Source organism: Gopherus flavomarginatus, chromosome 1, assembly GCF_025201925.1.
Source record: "Gopherus flavomarginatus isolate rGopFla2 chromosome 1, rGopFla2.mat.asm, whole genome shotgun sequence".
NCBI classification, from domain to species: Eukaryota; Metazoa; Chordata; order Testudines; family Testudinidae; genus Gopherus; species Gopherus flavomarginatus.
Window position 1 is genome coordinate 238,951,937 of NC_066617.1, and position 18,564 is coordinate 238,970,500.

The 18,564-nt window shown below is 42.2% G+C and overlaps 1 protein-coding gene across 2 annotated transcripts in view; it reads left to right on the forward strand.

Moving 5' to 3' along the window:
- PUDP (pseudouridine 5'-phosphatase) overlaps window positions 1-17,765 on the forward strand; it is a 164,377-nt gene extending 146,612 nt beyond the window's left edge. Inside the window, exon 4 of one of the 2 annotated variants that reach the window (XM_050964569.1) lies at window positions 17,493-17,765. In XM_050964569.1, the coding sequence (XP_050820526.1) occupies window positions 17,493-17,702 (210 nt within the window). In that variant the 3' untranslated portion in view covers window positions 17,703-17,765. Of the gene's footprint in view, window positions 1-4,458; window positions 6,262-17,492 lie in introns of those variants that run through there. The other variant, XM_050964578.1, reaches the window with a different exon arrangement.
- The last annotated feature ends 799 nt before the right edge of the window (window positions 17,766-18,564 follow it).

Genomic DNA, 18,564 nt, shown 5'->3' on the forward strand with positions numbered 1-18,564 from the left:
GTAATGAGTGAAGTTGCCCATCTACCTGCTCATGGTCACCCGAGAGCAAACCCTCCCTCCCCGCTTTGGACCCCAGCACCGGACAGGAGTCTTTGCCAGTGGGTCAAGTCCTGGCACCATTGGTAACCACCTCATCAGCAGTACCGCCTACTGCTTCGTGGCCCCAGGGCCTGCCACCTAGTCCCCCTGGAACCTCTGGGGTTTTACCCAGCCTGGGCAAGTGCCCAGATCAGTGACAGGGACTGTGGACAAACCATTAGCCACGATGTCTCGCCCCTCTCTGGTTACAGTCATCCTGGGAGGGGGAATCCCTTAGGCCTTCCTGGACCCCTAGGACTATCACTGTAGGCGGTGGAGCCCACACTACCAGCCTTGTCCTCCTTGTCTCCTGAGGATGCGATTACTGCCCCCCTTCCCAGTTCCACAAGATGACACTAAGGCATACTAGGAACTATTGAGACACGTCACTTCCAACTTGGAGATCCATGCTGAAGAGCTGGAGGAACCATCAGACTCATTTTTCAACGTCCTAGAGGATATCTAAAATTATTAACGTCTTGTGGCATACCCCCTCCTCCCTGCCCCCTATTTCAAAAAGGGCAGCGTGAAAGTACTATGTGTCGGTGAAAGGTCATGAATACTTAGACACCCACACGGCCTCAATCTCCCTGGTAGTTGCAGCCGTTAACAAATGACAAAGACAAGGACAGCTGGGAGCAACCCCGAAGAATAAAGACTCCAAGAGGCTAGATCCGTTTGGGAGGAAAGTTTATTCTTTCTCCAGCTTCCAGTTGAGAGTCGCCAATCACCAAGCTCTCCTTGAATGCTATGATTTCAATATGTGACAAGCCATGGCCAGGTTCGAATATAGATTTCACAAGGACATCAGCAAGGAGTTCTCAGTGGTCTGGAAGGAGGGCAGGGCTGCAGTCAGAGCAGCCATCCAGGCAGCCTCAGATGCAGTGGATTCTGCGGCTCCTACTATGGCATCAGCCATCTCCATGCGGAGGGCATCCTGATTGACTCTCTCCGGCTTGTCGATTGAGGTCCAGCAATCCATACAGGAGCTCCCCTTCAACAGACAGAAACAGTTTGCTGCACAGACAGACACAAAGTTGCACGGGTTGAAGGACTCCCGCACCACATTAAAAACTCTAGTGCTCTACGTCCCAGGTCCAGCCTGTAAATGCTTTAAATCACAACTACCCCAGGGCCATGGGAGCCAACCTAGGCCGGAGCCTGCTCATAAAAAGAGCAAAGGCTACAAGCGGCATCAAGGCTGCCAACCTCAGCCCTCCGCCCAGTCAAACTCCACCTGCAACAGGCAAGGTGGCAAGTGTGCATTTTGAGGGTGCGCCCAAGGATGACCTACCAGACTGTACCCTGGATCCTTCTTCCCTATGCTTTTCCAATCGCCTTTCTTTATTTCTCCCTGCATGGACTATTATAACTTCAGAACATTGAGTCGTCAGCACAGTGGCACAGGGTTATACCCTCCAGTTTCTTTCTACTCCCCCATCCCGCCACTCTTTCCTGTCCCTCTTCAGGGACCCTTCTCATGAAAGTCTCCTCGCACAGGAGGTAAAGGGCCTGCTGCAGCTGGAGCATTGGTGGAAGCTCCTCGTGAGTACAGGAACAAGGGGTTCTATTCCCAGTACTTTCTAATCCCAAAGGCAGTCTAAGACCCATCCTGGACCTGCAAAACCTCAACAAATACCTAAAGAAGTTGACATTCTGCATGGTCTCCCTGGCCTCCATCATCCCCTCCCTGGATCCCAGAGACTGGTATGCCCCCCTCAACTTGAAGGATGCATCCAGACCTGTTACCAGTTGGCATAGGTCCCACCACAACCGATCGTGAGGGCCCATTTGACCAGAGCTCAGGCATTCTCGGTGGCCTTCCTGGCATACATTCCCATCCAGGACATTTGCAGAGCCATGACGTGGTCTTTGGTTCACACATTCACAGCGCGTTACTCCATCACTCAGCATGCCAGAGATGATGCTGGGTTCGGCAGAGCTGTGCTGCAATCTATATGCCGATGAACTTCTACCCGCCTCCGTTGGTACTGCTTGGGAGTCACTTAATATGGAATGCTCATGAGCAGGCACTCAAAGAAGAAAAGACCATTACCTTTTCCATAACTGGTGTTGTTCGTGATGTGTTGCTCATGTCCATTCCATGACCTGCCCTCCTTCCCCACTGTTGGAGTTTCCGGCAAGAACGAAATGAGGGTGAAGGGGGCTGGAAGCGCCCCTTATACCGCGACATGTACTTGCCTCTCCAGGGGGTGCCAGAGCCGGTCCCCTTTGGATACCACAGCTGGAAAATCTTCCATCACACACACATAATATGGAATGGACATGAGCAACACCTCTCAAAGAACACCAGTTATAGAATAGGTAACTGTCTGTTTTTTGAAACATTATGCCCTGATCCATGATGTCAAGTCTCATGTGACTCTTGGTTCTGCAGTTTTGAATTCTAGGGATACTGCTCGAAAATCACATGAAGTGGAGTAGCCATAAGAATACTAGTCAAAGAAGAAGTGGTTATTCACCTTCTGCCGTAACTGCAGTTCTTCAAGATGTGTGTCCTGTGGATGCTCCACTACCTGCCCTCCTTCCTCTCTGCGTCAGATTGCTCCTTGGGGGATGTTTGGGTGGAGAAGGAGCTGAGAGTGGTTCACGCACATACTCCTATATAGCCTTGGTATCCAGCCTGAAGAGGCATAGGACACACATGCTTGCCAAACAGATGCTGCTAACAGAAAATCTCTGATCAAAGGGTCAAGAGCCGCATGCATAATTGAAGTGGAATACTCATGGGGAACACATCTCGAAGAACCACAGTTACTGTACAAGTTGAGTGACCTCTCCTCCCATCTAAAACCTTTCTGCATTAAAATAGAGATTATAATATCAATTTAGAACATCTCTGCTGAGCAATAAACAGATATATGCAAATAACCTTTCTAGATGCACAAGATATGCACATATTAATATGTGCTCCTAACGGTTTTCTAAAGCTTTCAAATAGTCTTAACTGTCTTGTTTACTAATACTGCTTATTCAGATAAATTATTGCTACAAATATATGATGAAACCCTGGCTTCACCGAAATCAGTGAGAGTTTTACCATTGACTTCAGTGGGGTCAGGATATGACACATTGGGTTTCAGGTTTAAATACAGAACAAACTAACAACAGAATTCTTTTGGAATCACAGATATGGACATTCATTGATACAAATTATTTCATGTGGTGTGGCTTTATGTATCAGGCCTCAGTTAATGTTTTTCATTTCATTATGTCTCTAATTGAGATATCCATTAAGCAGGAGACGCAGCATTTAAGTTCCTGAGCCATGCATTCATTTTTTGTTACTAAATTGTTTGCTATATTCTGAATGGAGCCCAGCTTTCCAAAAACTGGAAACCATGAAAAAAACCACTTGTTTTAAGTACAAAACATATGAAAAGATATTAAGTGGCTCATGCATTTTGAATATCACATGTTTACAGTTTGTTATAAGCAGTAATATGGGCCAAAAACTGCAACAGTTCTTGAACCTAAGAGAGCTCACAGGTATCCAGACACGCTGTGCCGACAGTTTTCTTCTCACTAAACTTCATAAATACCAGGGAAGGGGAGGAGTTATTTAAGTTTGTGGTGTTTGTTTTTGTTTAAGAGAACAAAATATAGCTACAGCAGAACCTCAGAATTACGAACAGCTTGGGAACGGAGGTTGTTCGTAACTCTAAAATGTTCATAACTCTAAACAAAATGTTATGGTTCTTTCAAAAGTTTACAAATAAACATTAACTTAATACAGCTTTGAAACTTAACTATGCAGAAGACAAATGCTGCTTTTAACCATCTTAATTTAAATGAAACAGCACAGTAACAGTTTTCTTACCTTTCCCTTTATTTTTTTAGTAGTTTACATTTAACACAGTACTGTACTGTATTTGCTTTTTTGTTTGGTTGGTTGATTTGGTATTTTTTGTTGCTGCTTCCTGATTGCGTACTTCCGCTTTGAAATAAGGTGTGTGGTTGACTGGTTAGTTCGTAACTCTGGTATTCCTAACTCTGAGGTGCTACTGTATTTATTGTATTGACAATATGCATGTCAGTTGCTGCCAGATGCTTTGTGGAGTAGAAAATGTTAAGTTTTCCACCAGTTCTCTAGAATACATTACTAAACTGCACTGAAAACCATTTATGTTATGACCAGCTGTTCTTCAGCAGTATGGGATCAATTGGCATTCATTGATACCAATTAGAAAACTTTCACTGACTTCTGTGATACACAAACAGGCCCTATAGATACTTCATTTACTCAACTCAAGAAAGTGACTTGCATGTGATCCTGTATATAATGTGCCATCCTTTCTTGTGATCATACAAGTAATTACAACATTTTAACCTTTATGTCTTTATTTTCTCATTTTTCAGTGTCTTGTGTTTGAAGATTCTCCACTTGGAGTGCAAGCAGCATTGGCAGCTGGGATGCAAGTGGTTATGATTCCAGATGAAAATTTGAATCAAGATCTTACAAAGGAAGCAAATCTAGTGCTGAAATCTATGGAGGACTTTGAACCAGAACTGTTTGGTTTACCACCATATGACTAAGGACTAATATATTTCAACATGTTCTTTTTTTATGGAGATTGGGGGATAGGGAATGAAAATTTAGGGTAAAAAATGACCTATTTTTCATTTTTTTTCCCCAAAATAAAACAATGAAGTCTTTCATGATTTACTTTTAAATTTCACTAGATACTTTTGGTTTGTCTTCTTCACTGCTAAGTGAAAGGAATATTTCTTCTTGCCTGTCCTTCACCTCTACTAGTCTTGTCATCTGCATAATGTCAATTACACTCAGAGCATTTGCAAAATGGCAAAGACAATCTGCTTCAAACATGGAGGTTTTTGCTCTGGTTTGCTTGAATAACAGACTTCTTAGAACAATGGTTCTCAACATTTTCCCTGTTACGGGTAGGCTGTTGTCCCCTTATACCATCGTGCTGCATAGTTGCCGCCACCTATCCCTTTGTCTTTCCTGTTCTTATCTTCTAGTTGGATTTTTTGTTTTTGTGTGTTTTATTTTCATGTTGTTCTTTTTTTTCTCTTGTTTTGTGACTTCCCCTTTCTGGAATGGGGTGGAGGGGGAACCCACTGTCAGCTTCCTATGGCCATATGCACTTGCAGCTCAATTGAGCTCGATGTAAGCCTCTGTAACTCTACTACTCCCTACCTATCCCCCCCTCTCATTTCACATAGCCTCTTCCCCATTCCTTTTGATCCCCCAACGGTGCTAGCCTTGTCTGTCCATTTTCAGCTTCTTACATAAACCTTTCTGTGTTTTTCCATTCTTTCATGCTTCCTCCTTTAGCCTTCATGAGCCTTCAGAAGGCCCCCTATCATGTGCCAGAGTTAAGTCCTTCTGAAGAGTCTTTACATTATTACAGAGAGTTCTGCTGATTTAATACTGAAAGTAATATTTATGTTTGTTTTGTAGCTCAAATCTTATTTTGCCAAGCACCATCTTTACCATCCTACATGTTATATTCATTCCTGCTAAGCCGGGTCCATTTCTGTCTATCTTTAGATTGTGAGCTGTTCAGGAAAGTGACTGTATTTTCTTTTTGGAAAGTATAAAGCCCATTGTGAGTGCTACTATAAACAAACAAATAAGTACACCTCTACCTTGATATAACGCTGTCCTCGGGAGCCAAAAAATCTTACCGTGTTATAGGTGAAACCGCGTTATATTGAACTTGCTTTGATCCACCGGAGCGTGCAGCCCCACCCCCTGGAGTGCCACTTTACACATTATATCCGAATCCATGTTATATCGAGTTGTGTTATATCGGGGTAGAGATGTATAATTTGAACGGTGGAACATATCCAGGGTTGTTAAAATTCTTGTTCCCTACTGCTGTTCTCCTCTGTGTCTTGACTTCCCTGTACTACTTTGCCCCAGCCTCTGGATTGGGAAACACTAATTTAAAAGATCTTAACTCTTGTATGGGGATAATGATTGCATTCTAAATTTGAAAATAAAAATAACCTTTTAGCTGTGGGAAGTCCTAAATTACTCTCATAATCACAGTAAAACTTCTTCCATGAAAATAGTGAATGTAAAAAATGTTGAAGATAAGAAACAGGTTCTTCAGTATTATATTTCAGTGAATAATATCAGACGTTTCCTTCTAATATGCATGTGGAAAAAAATTAAATGGTTGAATGATTAGAGTTCTGTTTGTTCATTTTTTAAATGAGTGGACTGTTAAGATAACAGAATGTAACTCAAACAAGAACTCAGAGGTGAAATATTTTTTCTAGCATTTCTTCAGCTCAGTTTTAGTTTGTATTTGTTTTTAATAAAAAGCAAAACATAAATGAACATTGGAAGACTCACTAAAATTCTTAAAGATATTACATGGATTTTTTTTTAATTGTGGTTTTCTACTAAGAAAAACAAATCCAAATTTGTTTACACTTTTTGAAAGCAAATTTAAAACAGTCTGTATCTCTGAGTACACTATTTAAATACTTTAAAAATTAAGAATATCCTATTCCAAACTATCAATAGATTATTAATTGGATGGTATCAGAAAAATATTGTCAAGCACAATATAGTAATAGTTTTTTATCTGCAATGCCTTTCTTCCAAGGATCTGAAAGTGCAGGTGGGTGAATATTCCTGTAATACTATTTTGCATATAATTATGTATAACCATGTGTTGAAGTTCTAGTGAATATTTATATTGTATCTACAGTCCAACTAAAGTAATGTAAATTCTGTGTCTTCTGTTGCCATTCAAGATAACAGAAATGTTATTGCACAGTTCCTTCATGGCTAATGTTGCATATCAGAAAGTGTTACCATACAGCAATAATTCTGAGCTTTCAAGTGTAAAACAGGTGCCTTTGGGGATCCCTTTAGTTCATAATTGCTGAATTCCAACTGGGAACTTATTAGGTAGAACAAGCTCTAATAAGTTGTTATTAGTAACTTTTTCAATGTGCTGTATACATTTAATTGAACTTGGAGTTTAAAAAAAAAATCAAGGCACATATCACATTTACAAAGTTGTTCGAAAGGGTCTCTCACCAAAACATTACAAATACTTTCTTAAGACATATACACGTAGATAAATATTGGATATTTATGGCAAAACAAAAGTGCATTGGCAGTGCCACCATGGGATAATGGATATTCAATCAGAGATGCAACCCCATGTTATTACGCAAGATGGTCATAGATGTAACCCCTTGCTCTGGGTGTCTGTAGACGTGCGGACTCACCCCTGTGGCGCCTCCTGCTGGTTACTTCTGGGAATTAGCTCGGTTCCAGCTCTGGAGCACCCTCTGCAGGCCAGTGATCCACCTGTCCTCTGGCCCCGTGTCCCTCCCTGGACCCAGTGCCCTTTTATATGGAGTGCTGCCCCCAAGCAGTCACCCCTTTCTCTGAGGGTTTCCCCTTCCCGGGGGACCCCCACCCTCTATCCCCACTTTGCCTCAGTATATGGCTACTGCCCAGTTTCCATCTCACCCTCGTTCACTGGGGCAGACTGCAGTATCAGCCACTCATCATAGGCAACGGAGTTTGGACCTGCTGCCCTAGTCTGCCCCTGGGCTGCCCTCTGCAACCCCCAGTACCTTTTAGCCTAATGCTAGGCCTCAGCCTGGGGTTTTCTAGGCTAGAGCTCCCCGCTCCTCAGCCTGTCCTGAGCCCTGCTCCCCTCAGGTACTTTGTCTCTAGCTCCCGGCAGCCAGGCCCATCTCCCTCTACAGCTAGAGAGAGACTGACTGCTTCTAACTCCTCTGGCCTTCTTATGAGGACCCATTGCCCATTTTGGGGTGTGGCCCCAGCTGCAGCCACTTCCCCAATCAGCCTAGCCTAAAGGCTGCTTTCTCCAGCCACAGCCCCTTCCCAGGGCTGTTTTTAACCCCTTCAGGGCAGGAGCAGGGGTCCACCCTGCTACAGTGTCCCTAAGGCTCGAACTGCCAGATGCTCAGACTGGACAACAGGGGATTGTCCTGTTCTGTTCATTCCCTCTGAAGCATCTAGCATTGGCCACTGTCGGAAGACAGGACATTGAGCTAGAAGAACCATTGGTCTGGCCATTTTTATGTTCTTATGAATGAATATGAATTCTGTTCCTTTCAATTCTGGTATAGTTAATGGTTTCATCTCTTACTGAGCAAATTAACATAGTCAGAAAACTCCCCTTAACCCAGCAGTAAATCCCATTCAGCCATCTTTTATCACACTTAATCTCATAGACTCATAAAATTTTAAGGCCAGAAGGCACCATCATGATCACCTAATCTGACCTCCTGCATATTGCTGGCCACAGAACTGCACCCACCTACACCCGTTATAGACCCTTTACCTCTGCTGAGTTACTGAAGCGCTCAAATAATGTTTTAAAGACTTCAAGTTACAGAAAATCCACCATTTATCTAGTTTAAACCTGCAAGTGACCTATCCCCCATGCTGCAGAGGAAAGCAAAAAACCTGCCAATCTGACTGATGGAAAATTCCTTCCCAATCCTAAATATGGTGATCATTTAGACTTTCCCATCATATCATCCTCGTATCTCCCCTCAGCCTTCTTTTGGTTAGGCTGAACAAGCCAAGCTCTTTGAATCTCCTCTCATAAAATAGGTTTTCTATTCTTCCAGTCATCCTAGTAGTCCTTCTCTGCACCTGTTCCAGTTTGAATTCGTCTTTTTTAAACATGGGAGACCAGAATTGTACACAGTATTCCAGATAAAATCTCACCAGTGCCTTGTATAATGGTACTAACAGTTTCCTGTCTCTACTGGAAATACCTTGCCTGGTGCATTAGCTAGGATTGCATTAGCCTTTTTCACAGACACATCACATTGACTGCTCATAGTCATCCTGTGATCAACCAGTACACCCAGGTCTTTCTCCTACTGTGTCGCTTCCAACTAAGTCCCCAGTTTATAGCAAAAATTATTTTTGTTAGTCCTTAGGTGCACGACCTTGCACTTTGTACTATAAAATTTCATCCCATTTCTATTATTTCACTTTTCAAGGTCGTCCAGATCTTCTTGTATGATATTCTAGTCCTCCTTTATATTGACAATACCTTCCAACTTTGTATCACCTGCAAATTTTGTTAGCACTTTTTGTACCATGTCAAGGTTCTATCAAATGAGATCATTTCTCCTAACTGTAATCCTTCAAACTGGGGCAGACAGTGGATGCCTCACTTCCTACTTGGTAATCATCAAGACAAATCCCAAAGAGATGTAGCCTCCTTGCAGGTCAAGCACCACCCAGATCAATCTCTGGCTAGGTCCTTAAGACAATCTAGTTGGATGTTTGATATGTGTCCTTCATTGCCAATTTTATCATGCCACCAAAGCATTTGGCAACCGTGTGATCAGCAACTGTGTAGTACTATTCCTCAGTAAACACACTTTGTAATCTGTTGGTCTTCCCTGCTACTAATACTAATATGTCAATACCAATAAAGCTGCTGAAACTGAAACAGGCCTGATGGAGGCACTTACTGGCTATTAATATTTGGCTATTAATAGCATTATTGCAGATTTTGTCCTGCCACTTAATATGGAGCAGCTGATGAGGATGAGAATCAAAAATGTCAATCTGCTGCTCTTCAGCTTACCTCAGTGTTCACATTTAACTAGCATATAATAAAGTTGGTATAACTATGGTTCTGTAAATCTGCAGCTTTGTAGCAAGGTTGATGTCCTGACATCTCCACAGAGGCCACCAAAGGGCCCAGAATTTGGCAGTGGCTGCTACTATATGAGCAGCCACACCTTTCAAGCATCCTCCAGCTCTGTGTGTGACACTTTCCAAGTATTTGATAGTTCTGCTTGCTGTGTAACCCATCTAGACAGGCTAATATTGAGCTGGTTGTTACCTAGAGTAGGAGGCTGCTTGATAGTAATGCCCGATATATATAATAACCCTACCAATTTCTGCCCAACCAGATTGGCCATCGGCTTTGGTGATTTACCAAAATGCCCAACAGGGTTATGTCATCAGTGTAGTTGATGTCTCAAAACAAAATGGTTTTTGACTTCACAACACCAACATCTGCCTCTTCAGGCGTATCCATCAACCAGTAAAAGCCCATCTAAATGTACTTACTACTTATCATTGCTTACTTACTCCTGGCTCTGGGTTCAGATGTCTCAATACTACAAAAGATTCCGAATAAAGTAAGCAGCTATTAGTACGGCTGTTTTCATCCTCATCCCACTGGAATCCAAAAACTGCTCAGTCATGACAACAACTTGTTAGCCCCAGCAATTGAGAAGTGGATGCAATGAAACATATTAGGTCAGTCATAAGTGAATGTTTTTGCCTGACCAGCAGTTCCCCAAGCCTCAACATATGTACTTGTCTACCTCCCCTCACCCTTTTCTGGCTCTGGATTTGTGATGCTGCAGCACAGTATCTCAGGACCATTGGTCGGGAACAGGGTTGTTGGGGTATTTTGGTTTTGGTTTTTTTGGTTTTCTTTTTCTGCTTGAAATCCTATTTGGATCGGACTGAAAAATCCACTCAGTTCCTGTCACCAGATCATTCTTCAGGTGAGCATTCAGGACATTTGGGTGCTTCATCTGAGCTTATGTGGAGACTGGTGCTGGCAAAAGTTGATTCAACATTCTTGGCCATTAATCTGTAATTCTTGACCATGCAGATAGCACCTGATTCAGAAAAACACTTAAGCATGTGCTCAAGTCTATTCCCATTCAGGGTCGCAGTTAATCACATGACTGATTTTTAAGCACATGCTTAGTTTCATTGACGTAATGGGACTTAAGTATGTGCTTAAATGCTGTCCTAAATGGGACGATTTTCTTGATTTGGAGTCATAATGATCTGACCACAGACCCTCACTCTCAAATATGAGGGGCCCAGTCTTGCCATCCAACAAGATAAACAAAATGTAAAATGTATCAAATAAGGGGAAACTAATAATTGTATATTTCATTAATATTCTGTGGTTAAGATACATGTTTCTGTGAAATCAAGTGTTTCCAGCATTGTTATGATGGAATGCTCTGGTTGCTTATGCCAAATAGCCAGTAATGTGGCACCTTCAGTCTTGAATGAATAAATCCTAAACTTCATGGGTACCACTCACTAAGGACAATATTCTTTGTCATTAAGGATTGAAATTGAAATCTGGACAGCAAGATGGGACAAGATACAACTGAATGAATAGGAAAATAACTAACTGGATTTTCTATATTCCTGGGGTCATAACATTCTTCCTACCCTGCAGGGATGCAGTGTCTTTTTGTTATGCCAGGAGCATCACTGGGATTCATCTTGCAGTAGAGGAAGAAATTTCAGGATTATAATTAGATCATTTAGGTTTCAAATAAAGGTTCAGACAGGAGATTCATAAAACTTATTTAGATGAAAAACATTGCATTGGAACTGTAATAATTTCAAAATGAAATTTGACTTTCGTGAGGTTTTGTATTTTGATAATCACTTGCAGAAGGCAAAGGCTGAGGGACTTGTTTCAAGATTGGATGTCATTCTAAAAGATACACTCTAGTTCAACCATAGAAATATAAGAATTGCCATTCTGGATCAGATCGGTGGTCCCATCTAGTCTAGTATCCTGTCTCTGACTGTGGCCTGTACCAGGTATCAGAGGAAACTGCAAGAAAACTCATATTAAGATGTAGGATAATATCCCATCTCGTTCTCTTATTATTAGAGATTGGTTTAAACTGTGAAGCATGAGGTTTAACATCTCTTCCAGAATTTGTTGTCATTATAATGATGGATATTTATTATCTGTATAAAATTTTGATTTCATTTTCAATGTTCCTATATTTTGACCTCAAATGTATCCTGTAGCATTGACTTCAACAGTCCAATTATATGTTGCGTGAAAAGTATTTCCTTTTATTAGTTTTGAATTTGCTACCTTTTAATATCAATTACTGTCCTTTTGTTGTTGTGTATGCAACAAGGAGAACAGAATAGGATTATGCCATAGTTATTAACAGCGGAAGCAAGTGCAAAGAGTGGCTCTGAGAGAGGACTAGAGAAATGCAGTTGTGGAGACTGCATGAGAAACATGACTGTCTCTAAGACATTTAGTTGAGTTTCCTTTTCCTCCTCTCACTCCAGTTACTACAGCTCCATTTTCTATGACCTTCCAAGTGCAAGTGTTCCCCACTCCAGCATATACAAAACATGAGATAGAGCCTCCTGTTTATGCAATCAAGACAAGTGGAGAAACTGGACAGGGAGGGAGTACTTCAGGGTGTCAAAAACTATCTATAGTGTAAAAGTAATAGAAAAATGAGAACAGAGGAACAAGAAGAAAAAAATATGAGTAGAGGGCTGAGAACTAAAACAAAAGAGACTCTCTTGGCTCAAAGAAATAGCTACTACCAAAGACAAAGAGAATGTGATTTTAATAGAAAAGCACAAAACCACAATAGGAGGGAACCACAGACTTTACCATAAGTATGTAAGCAGTCCAGGAGGATGGCTTAATCCAGGGTCAAAGGCTGCAATCTAGTAAAGGAAAAGAAAATCAATGAGCTGTCTTCCTCAGCAAAAATGTGGAAATATTAATTATATGGGGAAAGCCTCTCAGACCTCTTTTGTGTCGCTACCAGCAAAACTCAGAATGAAAACATATTCAGATATATTGTTAGGTGAGACATATTGAGCAGAGAGATAAGATGCAATTTTCTCAAGCGCTTTGCTTGGAACCAAAGGTTAGACAGCGTTTGATCAAAGGTTAGATGGTTACTGCTCAATGGAGAAGGTGAGCTAGTAATGGAAGATGATAGGAAGGCAGAGCTGCTCAATGCCTACTTGGTTTCAGTCTTCTGACAAAAAATAACGTGACCAGACAACTAGCAAAGTTACCATAGAAAATAAAGGGGAAGGAATGCAGATCAGGATAACTAAAGAAGAAGTTAGAGATCTTCTGACCAATTTGAATGAATTCAAATCAGAGAGGACAGATTTACCCGAGGTTACTGAAGGAATTAGCTGAAGAAATCTCAGAGCCACAAGCAATAATATTTGCAAACTTGTGGATGATAGGAGAGGTCCTGGAAGTCTGAAGAAGGGCTAACATCTTTAAAAAGTGGGGAAAGGAGGAGCCAGAAACTTTAGACCAGTCAGCTTGACTTCAATACCTGGGAAGTTACTAAAGCAATTTATAAAACACGCAGTTTGCCAATAACCGCAAGATGAAGGCATAATCACTAGCAACCGACGGAGATTTACCAAGAACAAATCATGCCAAACCAGCTTGATTTCCTTCTTTGACAGGGCAACTGATGGATAGGGGGGAATGCAGTGGACATAATATGCTGGGACTTCAGCAAGGCTTTTGACACAGTCCCACATGATATTCTCATCAGTAAGCTAGAGAAATGGAGCCTGAACAAAACTACTATTAAGTGGATACATAATTGATTAAACAACCTCAAACAAAGAGTCTCTATTAATGGAATGATATCAGTTTGGAGTAAGGTCTCAAGTGGGGTTCAGTAGGGGTCTGTTCTGGTTCCAGTGTTATTTAACATGTTTATTAAAGAGCTTGATATAGGTATAGAGAACATACTGATCAAGCTGGGTGAGGGGGTTGCCAATACTTTGGAGGATAGAGCTAAAATTCAGAGGGATCTTGAAAAATTGGAAAACTAGGCTATAGACAACAAAATGAAATTCAACAAAGACAAATGTAAGGTGCTACACTTAGGGAAGCAAAACCAAATGCACAAATACAGAATGAGGAAAAATTGGCTTTGCCAGAGCACTGCTGAGAAGGACCTGGGAGTTGTGGATATCAACCTTAACATTAGTCAACAATGTGGTGCTGTTGTAAGAAAAGCAAATGCAATTTTAGATTGCTGTAACGGGCTGGTGACCCCACTCCCGCCTGAAGGGGATAAAGCAGCCCTGGAGAGGGCTGCAGCAGGGAAAGATAGGCTGATTGGGAAGCAGCCATAGCTGTGGTCGGCTTAATCAGGACCCATCTGGCCCTTATAAGAGGGCTGTGGGCCAGAAGAAGGACAGAGACTCTCTCTAGCTTCATTGAGAGAGAAGGACCTGGCTGCCTGGGAAGCTGAGAAGGGTATCTAGGGTGGAGCAGTGATGGGGAAAGGCAGAGGGAGCTGGGGAGCTCCAGCCTAGCAAAGCCCCAGGCTGCAGGCCGAGTGAGGGCCCACTAAAGGGTACTAGAGCTGCAGAGGGGCAGCCCAGATATAGTCAGAGGCAGCTGGTCCAAACCCCCTTGCCGATGATAAATGATTTATAGACTATGGTCTGCCCTAGGGAGTGGGGGCTAGACGATGACTGGCAGTAGCCACTGAGGCAAGGTGGGGATATAGGGTTGGGGGTTCCCCTGGGTGGGGAGACCCAGAGACTGTGGGGTACTGCAGAGGACAGAAACTTGAGAAGAAGGGCACCGGGGTCCGGGAGGGGCACGGGAGCCAGTGGCAGGCGAGATATCAGCTGGCAGAGGGTGCTCCAGAGTTGGAAAAGAGCTAATTCCCTGTACTTGAAGGTATATGTTGTCCCGAAATGTGAAATAGTTGTGGATGAGGACAAAGTTACAAAGTTAAACCACCAGGTTTGCCATGACATTATCGGGGATACTGTTCCTGACAGCTTGTAGTCCATCTTTGTGTGGAATGTTGGTGTAGAGGGCTTCTATGTCCATAGCTGCCAGGATGGTGTTTTCTGGAAGATCACCAATGGATTGTAGTTTCCTCAGGAAATCAGTTGTGTCTCGAAGATAGCTCGGAGTGCTGGTAGCGTAGGGCCTGAGGAGGGAGTCTACATAGCCAGACAATCCTGCTGTTAGGGTGCTAATGCCTGAGATAATGGGGCATCCAGGATTTCTAGGTTTATGGGTCTTGGGTAGCAGATAGAATACCCCTGGTCGGGGTTCTAGGCATATCTGTACAGATCTGTTCCTGTGCTTTCTCAGGGAGTTTTTTGAACATATGATGCAGTTTCTTTTGGTAACCCTCAGTGGGATCAGAGGATTATGGTCTGTAGAATGTGGAGTTAGATGCCCGATGCCAACTCTGTCCACATATTTATTCAAATGACACCATCATAGGACCTAATCACATTAGCCACGCAATCAGGTGCACGCTTACCAATGTGATATATGCCATCATGTGCCAGCAATGCCCCTCTGCCATGTACGTTGGCCAAACCGAACAATCTCTACACAAAAGAATAAATGGACACAATTCTGACATCAGGAATCATAACATTCAAAAACCAGTAAGAGAACACTTCAACCTCTCTGGTCACTCACTAACAGACTTAAAAGTGGCAATTATGCAACAGAAAAGCTTCAAAAACAGACTCCAATGAGAAACTGCTGAGCTTGAATTAATATGCAAACTAGATACCATTAACTTAGGTTTGAATAGAGACTGGGAGTGGCTGGGCTATTACACATATTGAATCTATTTCCCCATGTTAAGTATCCTCACACCTCCTTGTCAACTCTCAAAAATGGGCCATCTTGATTATCACTACAAAAGTTTTTTTTCTCCTGCTGATAATAGCTCATCTTAATTTATTAGCCTCTTACAGATGTGTCATAAACAGATAGCTAAGTGTTAATGTCTCTTACACCTGGAAAGAAGTACCTGAAACACCTGACCAGAGGACCAATCAGGAAACCAGACTTTTTCAGATCTGGGTGGAGGGAAGTTTGTGTGTGAGTCCTTTGTTCTTTGGTCTTCTGCCTGTACTCCCTCTCAGCTATGGAAAGGATTTCTCTATTTCCTGCTTTCTAATCTTCTGTTTCCAAGTTGTAAGTACAAATATAGTAAGGCAGTAAGGTTTCTATTGTTTTTCTTTTGTATTTACATGGGTATAGTTGCTGGAGTGCTTTGAAGTGTATTCTTTTTTAATAAGGCTGTTTATTCACATTTCTTTTAAGCAATTGACCCTGTATTTGTCACCTTAATACAGAGAGACCATTTTTTATGTATTTTTCTTTCTTTTTACATAAAGCTTTCTTTTTAAGACCTGTTGGAGTTTTTCTTTAGTGGGGAACTCCAGGGAATTGAGTCTGTGCTCACCAGGGAATTGGTGGGAGGAAGAAGTCAGGGGGAAATCTGTGTGTGTTAGATTTACTAGCCTGACTTTGCAGTCCCTCTGGGTGAGGGGGGAAGAGAGATTAGCTCTCGGTACTTCTGTTTTCCAAGGCTGGAAACGGGGAGGGTGGAATCCCTCTGTTTAGATTCACGGAGCTTGTTTCTGTGTATCTCTCCAGGAACACCTGGAGGGGGGAAGGGAAAAGGTTTATTTCCCTTTGTTGTGAGACTCAAGGGATTTGGGTCTTGGGGTCCCCAGGGAAGGTTTGGGGGGATCAGAGTGCCTCAAAACACTCTAATTTTTTGGGTGGTAGCAGCTTTACCAGGTCCAAACTGGTAACTAAGCTTGGAGGTTTTCATGCTAACCCCCATATTTTGGACGCTAAGGTCCAAATCTGGGACTAGGTTATTGACAAGATGGTATGGCCACTTACACCTTTTCATGTTCTCTGTTTTTATATATATCTTCTCACTGTATGTTCCATTCTATGTATCTGAAGAAGTGGGCTGTAGCCCACAAAGCTTGTGCTCAAATAAATTTGTTAGTCTCTAAGCTGCCACAAGGACTCCTGTTCTTTTTGCAGATACAGACTAACACAGCTGCTACTCTGAAACTTGGGAAAGAGAGGTACTGGCGTCTCCCCTATCCTGCCCCAATTGTAGCTCCTCTCCCCACCCTCACCCTTCCCCACTCACCCCTCCACTCTGGAGCACAGCTCCCCCTCCCTTATCCTGCTCCACTCACCCCCCTCCCATCCCAGATTTCTGGGGTACGCAGAGGCATGAGTGAAAAAGTTTGGGGACCACTGGTTTAGACACCGCATATCCTGCATTTTGGCAAAGGGTTAGATTAAATGACTCTTATGGTCCCTTCAAACCCTATGATTCCATGACAGGATAGCAGCTGAGTTTGAGTCAATGAAAGGTTTGCATATTTATAAATCACCCTTGACAAGTGCCAGCATGGTGTACAAAATAATGTGAAAACAGTAAATCACATAACATCAAAACATGAACATGAGAAATGGTTTCAGTCTTGACTTACAAATGCTGAATCACTTGACCTGAGATGAAGTAGAAGAGCATGCCACCAACTTAAAATGAAATTAAAGGAACTTCTGCATCTTTATATGAGGGGTTCCCAAACTTTTTCCTAGGGGCCACATATTAATAGAGACATTATCTGCTTGACACCTCTGCTCTAATTAATGATCCTGCAACATCCATATGTATTATTTTTAGCTGTCTTTAATACAATAGATTATGTATTCTTGTTGAAAAGTGTATTACAAAGTTGTCTTTTACTATTCCTTTAATCTCCCATTCGTCTTTTGTGTTTCTTCTTGAAACAGCATCATCTGGCCAGCCAGCTCTCCACACTTGGGATGTTTGAGAACACAATTTGGAAACTTCTGCCTGATCTAATGCAACGAACATCACCATATCACCTGGCCATTTTGCAGTTTTTTATTTTACAGGTATCTCAACTTAGAGCGCAAACAAGGTGTACAGAGAATAGCACGCACATTATACAAACCAGAACACAAAGGGAACACAGGTAGGGGAAACACTCGTGAAGGAGTCAAAAAATTTAGAACATTACATTTGAATATGTGTTATTGGTCTTTAATCTTCAGGCTGACTTAGGTGGTGTGGTTTTTATCATACTTGTGTGAGAATTGGAGAGCTGAAAATAATAAAGTCTGTTGTCAAGTGATAAATTTTGGCTGTGTATGCTAAGAGGCACATCTTTCCTCCTGTGACAAAGGTGTAGCAGATACTCTGGCACAAGTGTGCATATGTGACATGTTACCAGATTTATCTGTTACTTTGGGGTACGCTTATTTATTAGGGTTACTCTTCTGGGGGGGGGTTCTGTAATTCTATCAATGTACTGCTTGTGTCACTTATGTTCTCATATGGAGCTCTACTTCTCCCTTATACAAGTTCCCTCCCAATGGAGCTATCCTGCAGGACCTAGGTTCCTCAGTGCTGGGTTCTTCCAGTCGCAGAATCAGACGAACACACATGCATTAACTGAGTGCATCTGAGAGGAATGGATTAATCAGCACTCCTGAGCTGACCCCTTCTATGTCCCTGGACTCAGTTCAGCATGTCCCTATCCTCACTTTCATGTTACAATTGTTCTGGTAGTAACCCACTTGATGAGCAAACCCCACTGGATTTTTGGGTGCTACAAGGATCTTTAGCTTAGGTACAAGAAGCATTGCTGCAGAGCGAATGGGGAGGCCAAAAAACACCTGGGGGGAGAAGAGTGAGAGAAGCAACCAGCTTAACTATGAAAGTTATTTATTGCCAGGTAATAACCATATAAGGGGAGCCAAAAAAACAAAATGGTTATAATATTAAATCTAACTTAAATTTGATTATAAAAGTCAGGTTTAGAAAACTATAACTGATCAC